At 44.7% G+C, this 15,424-nt stretch overlaps 1 protein-coding gene across 1 annotated transcript in view; it reads right to left on the reverse strand.

Moving 5' to 3' along the window:
- Tmem178a (transmembrane protein 178A) overlaps window positions 1-15,424 on the reverse strand; it is a 59,196-nt gene that overhangs the window by 9,139 nt on the left and 34,633 nt on the right. The window contains exons 2-3 of the mRNA XM_036171333.1: window positions 7,658-7,771; window positions 3,877-4,014 (exon numbers count right to left, since the gene is read on the reverse strand). Of these exons, the coding sequence (XP_036027226.1) occupies window positions 3,877-4,014; window positions 7,658-7,771 (252 nt within the window). The remainder of the gene's footprint in view (window positions 1-3,876; window positions 4,015-7,657; window positions 7,772-15,424) is intronic.

The raw sequence follows: 15,424 nt of genomic DNA on the forward strand, positions 1-15,424 counted from the left end.
CGACAGCAGACCCCTTTTACTTAGATGTGTGGACGCAAAGGAAGGGTCAGGCCAGGGTGAGTGCTGGCTGCTCCTGATGCTTTGAGGGGCTTCCTGCACCCTGCTGTCAGCATGGGGGTGTCACATGACATGCCGTGTGCTCATCCAGAAGGCTTCAGCCTTTGAAGGACCATAAGTTGGGAGTGAGACCGGCACCCAGGGAGGAAAATGGAATACAAGCTTTCTTCAAATAGGAAGACTTCCGGTGTATTTAAAAAGAAATAGCTAAGGGCCAGGGAGAGGTTTCAGCAGATGAAGCTGCTTGCCCAGCCCTGAGTTCCATCTTGGGAAGCCACATGGTGATGGAGAGAACTGAATCCTGCAATCTCTTCTCTGACTTCCACATCTACACGGTGGCACACCACACTACACACACACACACACACACACACACACACACACACACACACACACACACACGCACGCACGCATGCGCACACACACGTGCACGTGCACACACACACAACTTAAAAACGTAATAAAAGACAGATTAAAATTCCATAACAGATAAAAATTATACTAAAATTGAAAATATTGAACAAATTAACCCTTCAATGGCAACAATGACAACTAAATTACTGTTGCCATCTCACAGAATGCTTTGTTTACTCTTTTTTTTTTTTTTTGCATTAGTCTACATGTATGTGCTTGAGTGTGTGAGTGTGCACCTGTTTATGGAGGTCTCAGGACAACCCTGAGAAATTTTCTCTACCTTCCTTGAGACAGGGGCTCTCATTGGCTGGGAGCTCACCCAGTAGGCGTGGCTGGCTGGTCAGCTATCCCTGGAAACTCTTCAGCCTTTGCCTCCCCACCTGAGATTACAAGCACACACCACCACATTCAGAATTCTATTTTTATGTGGGTTCTGAGGATTTAATGGAGGCCCTCAGGCTTTGGTGTGTGTGTGTGTGTGTGTGTGTGTGTGTGTGTGTGTGTGTGTGTGCACGCGCGCGCACACAGGGCAATCTCTTTGCTGAGTCAGAGATCTCCCCAACCCAGATGCTTCATTCACTTAATGTGGATGGAGTACTCATTCACACCACACTGAGAATAGTGCACTCTAGGTTGCTATTCTAGGTTGCAGGGGCTTAGAGGAGGGTCTCACTGACTCAGTCCTCTACATATGCCACTGGGTTTGAGTGATAATCACAGGTCTAACGTGATGCCCCAGGTCCTTCTCCAGAAACCCTTGCAAGGTGGGAGAGTAGGGGTCGGGCACATGGGGTTGCAGCCCAGCTCTCGGATGCAGACTGATGGTCCAGAAGGAATCATTCCACCTTCAAGTCGTCAAAGCTGGTCCATGGACAACATGGTTGAAGGAGGAAGGCTATTCTGTGCCTTGCATCTTAACAGCTCAGCTGTCACATCACTGGGGTTCCCATTGAAGGGCTTGCTAATCAGTTCAGGCAGAGAATGAAGACGCCAGCATATTAGAAGGGGCTAAGTTTAGCATCAAAAGTCTGTGGGAGGGCTGCTGTCTAGAGCTGCTGAAGGCAGCCTACTTAATTAAAATCAATTCTTTTAACTCTTCAGTGTTTTTATTACCCGACACTGCCTGTGAAGGCGCTCCAGCCAAGCTATCTCATCTGTTGGATTAACCACCATCTTGGTGTCCAGGGAGGAATTTGGAGGCATGGTTTGTAGCAACAAAATCAAGAGGAACCTCCCTACACCCCACTTCAAGTGACAGAAGAACACAGGACTCTGGAAACTGTCAGTTCTTCAGTGTGACAACAAGACACTGGGTTTTCACTTTCCTTTCTGTAAACACCATCTCCTTGGCCTCCCCAGAACGGTTAGGCCTGGCTTGTGTGGCCTTGTGATTTATTTCAATACTAACGGCTGTTTCATATTCTGAACATCCTTAGTTACTCATGCTTCACCTCTAGTTAAAAAAAAAAGAAAGAAAGAAAAAGGCCTTTAAAATAAAATAATCCTTCTGTGACTTTTGGTGTGGGGCTTTTCAGGAGTTTGAGGAAGCAGCCAAGGCAAGGTATAGCTGCAATCCCAAGACTCAGGGGACAGAGGCACCACAGCCACAAGTTCAAAGCCAGCCTGGACTACATAGCAAGGTCCAGGCTATCCAGGGCTACATAGCCAGACACACTCTATCTGCAAAACAAATAAACAACAAACACATTGCTACAGGGAAGCAAACTACAATTCTTTGGTGTATTTTGGGCTGGAAACCAAAAACTTGGGGTGCAAGTCACAAAGGGGAGAGAAAAGATTTTTACTGACTATGAAACCCCAGCCAGGCTTAGAAGAATCTTTGAACAATTTGGTTACTTTGTCTGGGCTGCTCATAGACATGAACCCAGAGTCTGGCGTTAAGGGTTCAAATCCCTCTTCCAAACCTTGGGAGTCAGCTTCAAGCCTTCCTGAACTACGTCACTGGCTCTCCCACTACACTAAACCTGGAAGAACTAACTTGGCTTTCTGTTCAGAAGGATGCAGAGTCCGTGGTCTGTCTGAATGTTTTGTCGGGGGTGCTTATGACAGTCCAGAGACAAGGCACTACATGGAGAAGGAGTGGAGCTGAGTGAAAAAAAGAAGCAGGCTGTTTGTCATGTCAAGGCTGTGAGGTGAGACCCTGGAAATGAAAGCACCACTTCCCACTGACGCTGAGAGAAACGTAGAGAAGATGGCGTGGACGTGTACGAAAATACCACGACGTAACCCATTCTTTCATGCACTTGGTGTATGCTAATAGAGCAAAAAACCAGGTGGGGTCAGCCCTGCAGGCATGTTGCCGCCAAGACGCAGGCTTGATAAATCCCCCATAACAGAGGGAAGAAATGGGGGGGAAAAATCTTGTCATGGTCACTTGAGTACCGCAACCTCGGGGAAGTGGAAATGGCCACCTAGAGTTGTGTTGGTTTTTTAAGCTGGGACAACTTTGTGAGACTTGATTTGGCATTCTCTTAGTATTCACAACATTACTTCCTGGTGAAGGCTGCAAAGAAAATCATTTCTTCTCTGTGGCCACCTTCAGCTAGTCATTGGCCCAACTCCCCCCTCCCTTTTAGACAGAAATATCCTTCACTTGTTAACCAAAAAAAAAAAAAAACTAACCATGTCTCCATACCCCTTAGGTTTTAAGTAAAGTCATCCTTTGATGAAACCTCCTAGCAATTTCCATCACCTTTACTTCAAATTCATGCTCTCCTCTTCATTCAGAGATCTCTAAGGATTTGGTCCCTGACCATGGCTCCCACCTTGTGTGGTTTCTTTCCTGTTTCTCTTCCTTCTATTGCTCGGAGTACACTCACCTCGCTCTTGCCCAGAGTCCAGAGCTGGTGGCTTCCTCAGCCCACGGTGCTCTCCCAACTTCCGGCCACCTGCTTCTCATGATTTAACTCAGAAATTGTTGCTTCAGCATCACCCAACCCAACTGTACACTGCTCATCTTCTTCACAGCTGTTATTGCTATCACAGACCATTTCTTATGTCTCTCCACGATAAAATTGGGTGCTAGAGAAACTGTGTCTAAGATAGGGTTTCTCAGTGTAGATCTCGCTCTGTAGTCCGGGCTGGCCCCAAACTCACAGAGATCTGCCTGGCTCTGCCTCACAAGTACTGGGATTAAAGGCATGTGCCACTGCCGCCCAGCACCAGTACCGGCCCTAATGGACACTTTCCTCTGACCCATTAATGCTACCCTGGGAAAATAGGCAATGCCCTTGGGACACTGTTCCCTTCGAATTGTGTATTTCCTAGGCGAGCTGGGTGAGCTGCTTCTGCTTGCTCTCTTCCCACCCGTGAAAACAAAAGGAATGTGCTCCGCCCGCGCCGAATGCCGTGCCGCAGAGAGCACACCCATGGTGTGCAGTATACCTGTCATGAGGAACAGGAGTCCAGCCACATGCTGGGTCAGGCTCTCCTCCCAGAAGAAGCTGACAGTGGCCACGATGCAGCCACACAGCAGGACAGCCACCGCCATGCCCAGGAAGCCAGCTGTTATTCTTCTTAGATCTGATCTCAAGACAGAAACAGACAGTCAAAATCGGAGGCAGGGACAGGGAAGTGATGGAAAAGGCAGGAGGACACATTCCACGTGCACTGTGGGAAGAAACAGGCAGGCCCGGGGCCCACGGGGGTGTGGGGGGTGGGGATCTGGGGGACTCTCACTCTGGGATGAGTAACCAATGTCAGTGTACCCCCTCTGTATCCGGGAAGTCAGTGCAGAGAGGACAACCCCAGGGTAAACGTGAGTAACAAACACGAAACAGAGGAAAGTGGGTGAGGAGGATTCAAGGGACACATTCTCGGCCTTCAAAGAGCAACCCAGACGAAGGTCAGCGCACCACGGTGGCTGTTATTAACCCAGCTTCTCCCTCTTTGGAAGAAAAAGCCTAGAAGGCAAGCTTGTACTACAAGAGGGTTTTGTCTGAGCATCCCGGATACCAACGAGCTTTGCATTTTTCGTTCCTAGGACTCCTGTCTACTTTCAACAGGTATGTAAGAAAAATGGAAGCAAGTGAAGCCACCACGGAGGAGGAAGCAGGAGCCTACAGGGCGTGATTGAGATAAGTAGCCGCTCATATACACCCTCCCACCACTAAATATAAGTCTCACAAGCTGAGTGCCTATTTACCCAGGCTAAAAAGGGACTAAACCCATGGGACAAGTCTTACAAGCAGAGCACCAATTCACCTATTTACCCAGGCTAAAGAGACTATGCCCACGGGACAAGTCTCCACCATATGCCCAACTGGCAGCATCTATATAAAAAAGCTATCCTCAACCTGTTAGTCATGACCCATTTGAGGGTCACTTATCAGATATCCTGCATATCAGATGTTTACATTACGGCTCATAATGGTAGCAAAATTATAGCTATGAAGTAGCAATGACAATGATTTTATGGTGGGGGGGGGGGGTCACCACACCATGAGGAACTGTATTAAAGAGCCGCAGCATTAGGAAGGTTGACAATCACTGATCTATATAGAAATGTTGTTCCACTCGAAACACTCAGGTTGCCCGCCTCCTGGTTAGTTGATTTTTCCATTGTTTCCTTCTGTCCTTCCTGCTTCTGCTCCTCTCTTTGTTCGGAAGAAAGCCAACTGAAAAGAGCTCGGACCTAGGTGCTTGGAGTCTACGATGCTTCTTACAACAAGAGTTCCCAAGCACACACCTGCTGGCCTTAAGGCCAGGCAACAAGTCTCAACCAAATACACGTGCAGGCGAACAGCTGGGTTTCTCTGCTGCTGCGGAATGATCTTAGGGGCACTGCGTGGAGGGAAGATTGGCTACAGTAGCTTCCAATTCTGGCCACAGCATCTTAGCCACGTTTTTTGTTTTTTGTTTTTTTGTTTGATTGGTTGGTTGGTTGATTGGTTTTTTGAGACAGGGTTTCCCTGTGTAGCCTTGGCTGTCCTGGAACTCACTCAGTAGACCAGGCTGGCCTTGAACTCAGAGATCCACTTGTCCCTGCCTCCTGAGTGCTGGGATTAAAGGTGTGCACCAACACTGCCCAGCTGGATTTCCCTATTTCTTCAAAGGGAGTCCTTATTTCCATCTCATTGCTTTTAAATCTTTTAATCTGAATTAAAATAAGGCCTTTTTTTTCCTGTCAGAAGAGAAAATATACATCACAAAATAAGGGATTACGGATAGTAACAATTTAAATATGCTGAATTTAGTGTTAGGGTACAAGGCTACAAAGAATTTGGAGATGGCCATATAACAAAGAACTTGGAGATGGCCACATACATGGAGACGGACTAATAATAATTCAGTCATTTGCTATAACATCCCAAGTCCCTGAGATGTGAAAGATCTGTCTTCTGTGACTACTACAAAAACCACAAAGATCAGAGACAATCTACAGGGGCCCGGCACCAGTTCCACACAGGGAAATGGGGTACAGATCACCAAGCATGGCTCTCTTAGAAACAGCCAGGTACTACTCACTTGGGCACTGAAAGCATCTTTCTCTTGGAAACTCCCCCAAGGCTAATGCTCCAATCATTGCCTTACTGGGTAAAGAGGCCCAAACTTGGAAAGTTAAAGAGATGAGGTCCTTTGCAGTAATTTTTCTATCTGGCCAAAGTCAGTAATAATGAGACTGGTCTTCACAGATACTTAAGACAAAGACTGTCAAATGTGCTGATAAGGGGTTAAGAAAGACCACTCAGATAAGACTGAATGGTCTACTGAGTAGTGCTTGCTCAAATTTGCCAGCAAGAAAGAACTTTCAAGAAGTCTATCATGCTCTCAGAAAATGAAGCATGTTTTATCCAATGACTTTTGTTTTGACCGGGCTTCTCTATAGATTTGGCTATCCTAGAACTCACTCCGGTTGGTCTCAAACTCGGAGATCCACCTGCCTCTGCCTCCTGAGTGCTGGGATCAAGGCCGTACGCCACCACTGCCTGGCTTTTATCCAGTAATTTTTCTCAGTCCTAAAGTTGTCATCAATATTTATATTAGACCACTGTGGTGGCGATGTGTGAGCCTCCATGTTTGTAGTGAGAACTGGGATAGAGCCTTTTGCTCTACAGGACAATTTACTAGAAGAATGAGACCGTATCTACAGTGGCTTTCTCCACCAAACAACATGACCCCAGTACTCTTCACTGCTTGCTCATTGGGAAAGACTGCAACGCTGCCTTCTGACTCTGGGGTGCACGGGAAGGGACTCAGTGTCTGGGTTTTGCTTTCACATGCCGCCCACCCCTCAGCAGCTTGAATCAACAATTTCCAGGTCAATATCCACCCTTTTGAGCTTCACATTGTGTGATCTTATCTAGACTTCCGCATCTCCTTGACAGCGAAAGAGAGCAGTTCTTTCCACTGAGGTGTAGAGATAAGAGACACCCTCTGAGAAAATTATGACATGCATTCATAAAGGTATTTCAGCAGAAATACAATGATCTGAGCTGAACACAGTAGCTAAAATAAATATTATATAAAGAAAAAAATTGAGAGCAATGGAGGTATAATGTTCGGGGCAAGTCCTTAAACCCACTAACTTGGTTAAACAAATAAACAAACAAACTGAGATGGGCTAGGAAGATAGGTGGGTGAACATATTGCTCTTGAAGACGATCTGAGCTTGGTTCCCAGCACTCATTTGTTGGGTGGCTTACAACCACCCGTAACTCCAACTTTAGGGCAATCTAGTGATGCCTCTGGCCTCTACGGGCACCTGAACTCTCATGCACATACCCCCCTCACAATACACATAATTAAAACTAAAACTTTAAAAAGAAAAGAAGAAAGAAAGAAAGGAAGGAAGGAAGGAAGGAAGGAAGGAAGGAAGGAAGGAAGGAAGGAAGAAAGAAAGAAAGAAAGAAAGAAAGAAAGAAAGAAAGAAAGAAAGAAAGAAAGAAAGAATGTTCAGCTACCCCAAGTTAGTTAGCAATGCCACTCGGGCCGACAGGCACACAGCCCTGTCTTGTGGAGCTTGACACCTGATTTTTTTTTTCTCACACTTGAATTTGTGAACACAGTGTGTTCACAACATAGCAAACTGATGCTTAGAGTGTTTGACCAAGTTCAGCAGGGCCTAGAGGGCACATAGGATAAACAACTTTCCATCCAAACTTAAGAGGGAGGTGGGGAATTTTTTCTTCTTCTTCTTCTCTAACCCTTTCCCAGAAATACTCACGGAGGAGATGCCATTCATCCTGCTGGATTGTCTTGGTTAAATTGAAAGGAATGTTTCTTAAGCGGATGGGCTGAGAAAAGTGGTACTTGATAGCGGTGCATCGCTGTGCAATACCTTGAAAGAAACAAGAAATATGATTTGCTAGCCTTTTCATTTGGAATAGAATTCTGGAGCCCAAGGCAAAATAATTTATCCTAAACCAGGGAATGAATGGGAAAGGGGTAAGGAATCCTGATGATTGTCATTAACATAGGCAACTCATGGTAGCAAAATACAAAACCTTAAAATAGATTTTAAAATCACATTCCATTTTAAATGCATTTTATATACATATATACATATATGTATATAAAATGCCTTTCAATACTGGATGAGTTTGTACGACTTAAACACAAAGCTATTCAGGAGGAACATGTGCTGAAATGTACAAATGGATGAAGAAAACCCGCCTAGAATTTTAAATCAACACTTCAATGCCTTGTCTAAATTCGGTCTAGTCTCAAACTCTCAATTAAGTTTCATCCAAAAAAATTCATTAGTATATGTGTTATTTAGAAACTAGAAGACAATTTTTCCATAGTCACATGGTGGTTTAGGGCATAGCTGTAATTGCCAAACAAAAGTCTATTTAAGTCCTCCAGTGGCTGAGGTCACTCCCTAACGTTGCTGACTTGAATTATGAACCTTGAGAAAGACTTTCATCTTGATGGAAAAGACATTTTTTTCTTCCCCTCTTCTGGTGGCCTGGCCAGTGCCAAGTTTTGATACGGCCTCATCTAACCATTACGTTATCCTCAGCCCTCTTCCTCATCCTCCTGCCCAGTGCCTTCATTGAATGACTTTATGGTCTGTTCTTCTAAAGCCTTCTGAATCCTATGAACAGCATCCTTCCTCTCTTAAAACTCAGCCACAAACAAAACATACTTCACTCAGGGTCAGCTATCACTGCCGGTTGCGCAAGTAAACGCATCTCATGACACTAACTGTAAAAGCAGCATGAGTGTGTGATAGCCCTTTAACCCCTGGCAGCTGTTAACTAGAGAATCCTCACAGATACAAATTAATCTCTAGTGGGTAGACTCCCAGGATTAAAAAAGCAAAGTGAAATTAAAAAAAAAAAAATCAGACAGTGAAAGGAAGTTAATCTGACAAATAAATACTGGGGAAACCTGCCAGACAGTAGCATTAGATTGGACAGAAGACATTCCCAGGAAGACACAAACACAAAGACTGACTCAAGGCAACAGGTAATCTAATCTGACTATATCTATAATGAGGAGGAGGAGGGAGTTCGTAATCAACTTGGTAAAACATGTTCTGCTTACCCAAGACATGACTGATGGGTTTTACCAAATGCTTAAAGAAGAATCAGCAATCCTCAGACTCTTCAAAAAACAAACAAACAAAACAACAATAACAACAAAAACCAAACAAAAGTAGAGAATATGCCTCCTACCTGGATCTGAAACCAAGACATCATAAGAAAGGAAGCTATGTGTGTCTAAGTGTGGGTGCATGTGTGAGTGCATATGTGTGGACCTGCATGTGTGATCAGAAAACAGCCTTGGGTGTCACTCCTCGATACTATCTGCCCTTTGTCCTTCCTTCCTCCTCCCTCCCCTCCCCTCCACCACACTCTTTCTTTCTTTGAGGCAGGACTTCCCACTGGCCTGGAACTCACTAAGTAGACTAGCTAGACTGCTAGCCAGCAAGTCTCTAGGGATCAACCTGTTTCCATTTTCCAGTGCTGGGATCACAACCTTCACCATCATCACAACCTTCACCATCATCACAACCTTCACCATCATCACAACCTTCACCATCATCACAACCTTCACCATCATCACAACCTTCACCATCACAACCTTCATCATCACAACCTTCACCATCATCACCTTCACCATCATCACAACCTTCACCATCATCACAACCTTCACCATCACAACCTTCACCATCATCACAACCTTCACCATCACCACCTTCACCATCATCACAACCTTCACCATCATCACAACCTTCACCATCACAACCTTCACCATCATCACAACCTTCACCATCATCACAACCTTCACCATCATCACAACCTTCACCATCATCACAACCTTCACCATCATCACAACCTTCACCATCATCACAACCTTCACCATCATCACAACCTTCATCACAACCTTCACCATCATCACAACCTTCACCATCATCACAACCTTCACCATCATCACAACCTTCACCATCACAACCTTCACCATCATCACAACCTTCACCATCATCACAACCTTCACCATCACACCTAGCTCTTAAAAAACAAAACAAAACAAAACAAACCCGTGGGTTCAGCAGATCAAAACTGGGTCCTCATACACTTACCAATACTTACCATGTGAGTCAACTCCCCAGTCCCAGGAAAATACGTTATATTCTTTAATATATTTTATGCAAAATTCCTTCACAATACTAGCAGTCTGAGCTTGGCACCATTTTAGAAAGCCATGCGGCATGACCCAATGAGATATTTCTCAGGAATACAAATTGGTTCACTATACAAAATTCAATGTATGCAGCATACCATATATGGAATAGAAGACAGAAATGATCTGATCATTCCAGCACACAGAAAAAGCATCTGACAAAAACCCACTTGAGGGGCTGGGGAGATGGGTCAGCAGGTCAAGGGCTTGCCCCATAAGCCTGATGACTGGGGCAGCTCCTCAATGCCTACATAAATACTGGGTGGGTGTGGCGGCCCACCTGTAACCCACTTGGGAAACAGAGAGAGGAGCCCTAGTGCATGCTGACAGGCTGAACTATTGTGCAAATAGGCAAGCTCTGCGTTCAAGTAAGGTACTCTGCCTCAGTATCGAAAGTGGAGAGTAATTTAGGAAGATGCCCTACATTAACCTTTGGCTTCTACACACATGCACACACACTTGCACCTGCACAATGGGAGACACATACATACCACACACCACACACATGCACATGCAAAAAGAATCCAACCGACACTCATCAGTGACCCCAGGTATAATTATTTCCACCCAACAGAAAAAGTCTGAAGTTTGGCAGCTAGATAATTAGCCTGAGGCCACAGTACAAGGAAGTAAGCAAGTCTCAATGTGTTTGCTGTTAGACAGGCTGAATTCTTTAACTTTTAGAAACTCATGTGAGTCAATACAGATTTCTACTGTTGTTACTATTCTAAAATATATGGTCAATTCAGTATGAAAAATTGATTTTTCCAACTTAGTACGGACACAAGCACTTTTGGAAACAAAGCTGCTTCGTGGTGGAAGATTCTGTCTGTGTATTTTCTGTACCTGTCTATACATGTTATTTGGAGATTACACTGGCTGGCTCCCTGGCTTTCCCCACCTGCGTCTCTTAGAAGCTGCTTCATGCTGGAGATGAGGTGCAGAATTGGAAAAAAAAAAAAACTGAAACAAAAAACAGTTTTCTCAGCCTCACAGAGATTGGCCTTAAAACAACTTCTGCACTTAGGAAACTGTGGTTTGTTTTTTTTTTTTTTTTTTAAGTCATTGTAAACCTTCCCAGGATCAATCCCCTCCTCTGCCCCTTGGCAGTAGCAGACAGGACCCCCAGGAGGTGGGAGTACAGCAAGAAGGCAAGCAGCTGGCTGCCCTGCTGGTACCAGAAATGAGGTAAGTGGCACATACATTACCAGATACAGTTCCCTCCCCTTGGATGTAAGTCTAAACTTAACTGCCAAGGATGCTGACTCAAGCATGAGAAGGGGTCAAGGGAAGGGACCAGATCTCAATACAAGCAGCACTCGAAGATCTCAATGATTAAGGGTCTGGTGGTGAGGCCCTGACATCCTAAACTCAGAGCATAAAAAAAAATGTCCTACGTTCCCAGTGTTCCACTCCCCAGGGAAAAAGAGACTCTGGACTTCAGCAGACTTAGAAGAGAATGTGTGAGTGAAGGATGGAGCAGAAGCCACGTCAGAGACCAACCATAAGACTTCTAATGTCCTGCTCTTAAATACTTGTTCCACCGTCACAGTCAAACTCAAACAGATTTGCAGGAGTAAATAATAATAGTAATAGTAATAGTAATAGTAATAATAATAATAATAATAATAATAATAATAATAATAATAATAATGTTTGGCTTCCCACAGTCTATGAATTAAGCTAACAAAAATGGTGCAGAAAAATACCTGCTGGTGTTCAATGCCTTACCAAAGCTCTTTAATCTTAAGGCCTTAAGATTAAAAAAAAAAAAAAAAAAAAGGAGATCTGTGCAACTATTCATGTACAATCGACGAGGAGGAGGAGGAGGAGGAGAAGGAGGAGGAGGATGAAGACAGGAGTTCCCTCTGGTGATGTTCAGGAGTGATACTGGCAAAATCCACAAGGAGGCGTTAGATTCCAGTGCTTTTGAAGCCACACAAGCAAACTCTGAAACCAATCCTGCTTTCTGGGCTTGGAAACGGTGAATCTGGCGCTCTGCATAGGGACACAAAAAGCATGAGCTCATAGCTCCAGATGGCATCGCACAATGAGGGAAGAAACTCACAGAGGGCTGAAAAGAACAAGTCCTGGTCTATATTTGGTGATTAATTAGCTTCTTACAGGGCCAAGGAGAGCCACTTTAATGATGCTAAAAACAATAGAATAAGGTATATAAATAAATACGTTCCACGGGGTGAGGAGCGGAGCCTTTGGTCTAGGGAATTGTTGCTGTTTCGAATGCTGACAGGGATGAACTAGTTCCAAGCTGAGTCACAGGGCCCCACGCTGGAGGTTAAATAAGGGAGAACCATGACAAGCACGAGATGCTATAAAAATCAGTTAATCAAGAGTGAGCTGTGATTCAGGCTTTGAAGATGGGCAGGACATGGGTTTGAATTACAACTATGTGTATTTAGTGAATCATTTAACCTATGCCTGAGTTCCCTCCGCCGTAAAAGTGGAAACATGACAGCATGTATTTCATAGGGTTATTGTGGGGGAAAGTACCCCATGAGCCTCAGTGCTGGTCCATGAGTCATCCCCTGGCACTTGCTCATATTCATTAGACAGAACCATTGCCACACACCAGGAGGCTATACCCTAAGTGGCCATCGCAGATTAACCCACATGGACAAAGAGACAAGCAGAACCATGGAACCATTGCCTGGACAATGACCCAACGATGGGTTCCCACTTTCCTATCCATTCTTGTGCACCTAGGCAAGACTCCCAGCTCTGTGGCTCCTGAAGAGATTGAGAACCTCCATGTTACTCTTCTCTCAGACCTCAGGTCACTTGTGTGCCACTGCTGGATTAATCTACTATGTGATCATTTATGGTGTCTGACAGGCTGCTCTTCTAGAGGACCTGAGTTTGATACCCAGCACCCACATGGTGACTCACAACCATCTGTAAATTCAGTTCCAGAAGATCTGGCGCCCTCTCCTGGCCTCTGTGGGCACACACGTAGTATACAAACACACACAGGCAAAACACACATAAAAAAATAAAAAATAAATGAGTCAAATGGAACTTAAAGACTTCTGAAATTGTGTTTGTTGTTGTTGTTGTTTTCTCAAGACAGAGTTTCTCTGTGTTACAGTCCTGGCTGTCCTGGAACTTGCTCTGTAGGCCAGGCTGGCCTTGAACCCACAGATCGCCTGTCTCTGACTCCCGAGAGCTGAGATTAAAGGTGCACACCTTAACCTGAGATTTGTCTCTGCATCTTCCTCCCTTTTACAATATGATAATTATATTGCTTTAAAAAAAGAAAGATGTATGTAGTTTTATTTATGTGTATGAGTGTTTTGCCTGCACGTATGTATGCGCACCATATGTGTCTATTGCTCATGGAGGCCAGAAGAGGGCACCAGATAGCCTGGAACTTGAGTTACTGATGCTTGTGAGCCACCACATGGGTGCTGGGAACAGAACCAGATCCTCTGAAGATCTGTAAGAGGCCATTTCTCCTGCGCCATGCTATATTTGTGCAATTCTCATTTTGAGAGAGGGTCTGTCTGTGTAGACCTGGTTGGCCTGGAGCTTGCAATTAGACCAAGCTAACCTCAAACTTTTGTGATCTTTTTGCCTTTGCCTCCTAAGTGCTAGGATCACAGGTATGCATCACTACTCTCAATTTATGTTGTTTTAAATTGGTGGCAGTGTTTTATTTGCCATTATATATGTATTTATTTAGAAATAAAATGCTTGGCCCACTTTTGTTACATAGCTTTAATGTTCTGCCAATATGCCAACTTCCAAATTTTGACAACCAAAAGATGAGAACAATCTCTCGTGGTCCCTCAGTGCATGAGACTAGGGTTTCAGTGTCCAGTGTACGTATCACACCACGAGAGTGCATGAGCGGCTTCCCCTTGCCCTGGATCCCCAGTCACCTCTGTCCTCCTTAAAGGTATTCCATGGCACTGCTGTGCCTGTTTTCATGACCCTCCTATTCCTACAACTCCTGCCTGAAGTCCCTCCCCAAACCTACTTAGCCCTCCCGGCCCCAGCCTGGCAAACAGTGAAACATCCCAGCTGTCTTCTCTGACTCCATCCTTGGCTCTTGAGGACACCTCTATGTCCTTTCCTGATAGGTCAGAGAGTCACCCTCCCTGTTCCCGACTCAAGTTCCTCATGCACGGAGGCTGTGGCTTCTTTGTAAGAATGTGACATGTCAATGATAAGTCGGTAACAGCAATACCTCCGACACTTCAGACTCTCCAGCTGACAGGTCATGATAGTGTGCACTGTTCTAAATCATTGAAGGGCGACTTGGAAATCCATAAGAGGTCCATGAACGGAAAGTAAAGGACTCTTCCCAGGGGGAGATCAACCCCAGTGTCCCAGGCTAGAGCAACAGCTGTGTTCTTGTCAGAGAGATTTCATCTCAGAGGGAAGTGGGTGCTAAGAAGAAAGGAATGTTTCCCTCGTCGCTTCCTTTACCGGGCTCAGGGTTTGAATGAATCAAGGAAGTACAGTAAGTTTGGGGGGCTTCTCCTGACTTTGAGAGCCTCAGCCATCTGAAAACCCAGCCTTAGTCTGTGTACTGGAAGAAGGATGAGCGGGAGTGGTTAAATCTGTGACGCATAGACCAGGGGAAACACAATGCAAGCCCCGTATAATTTCAAATTTCCTAATAGTCATAGTAAGAAGTAAACTGAGGCAGTTAATTTTAATACTATATATAAACATATAAATATTATATACATATATACATACAGGGTCTTACATAGCCCAAGCTTGGACAGAACGTCTTGTGTAGCTGAGGATGATCTCGAACTTCTGACCCTTCTGCTTCCATCTCCGAAGTACTGGGATGACCAGCATGACAGATCACATCCAGTTCTATGTGGTGCTGGTTCTCAAGCCCAGAGCTTTGTGAATGCTAAGCAGACATCTACCACCTGAAGTCGATTCCCAGCCATATTTAATATTTTAAGCATATAATCAATACTTTGAAACTTTTTCCTTGAAAATTATCAATGCCATCTTGACATATGTTTTTGGTCAGTAAGTCTTCAGATGCACAGCACATCTCCTTTTAGATGAGTTTCATTTCACGTGCCCAGCATCTCCGATGGCTGGCAGTCATCACGGCAGAGAGAGAACAGGGATGCAGAATGGTGAACAGTTCAGAAATTAATTCATCACAAGTGCCCAGACAAGAATAATATAATCCTGGGCAAAAGTGAAAGGTATCTTTTAGCTTGAGGTGGCAGATGGGCACTGCCAGGCCAAGTCACGTCTAAAGCGCCTTTAATGTGGCTATTACATTGTGTCTACAGTAAAAGTAACA

This window comes from Onychomys torridus, chromosome 21 (genome assembly GCF_903995425.1).
Source record: "Onychomys torridus chromosome 21, mOncTor1.1, whole genome shotgun sequence".
NCBI classification, from domain to species: Eukaryota; Metazoa; Chordata; class Mammalia; order Rodentia; family Cricetidae; genus Onychomys; species Onychomys torridus.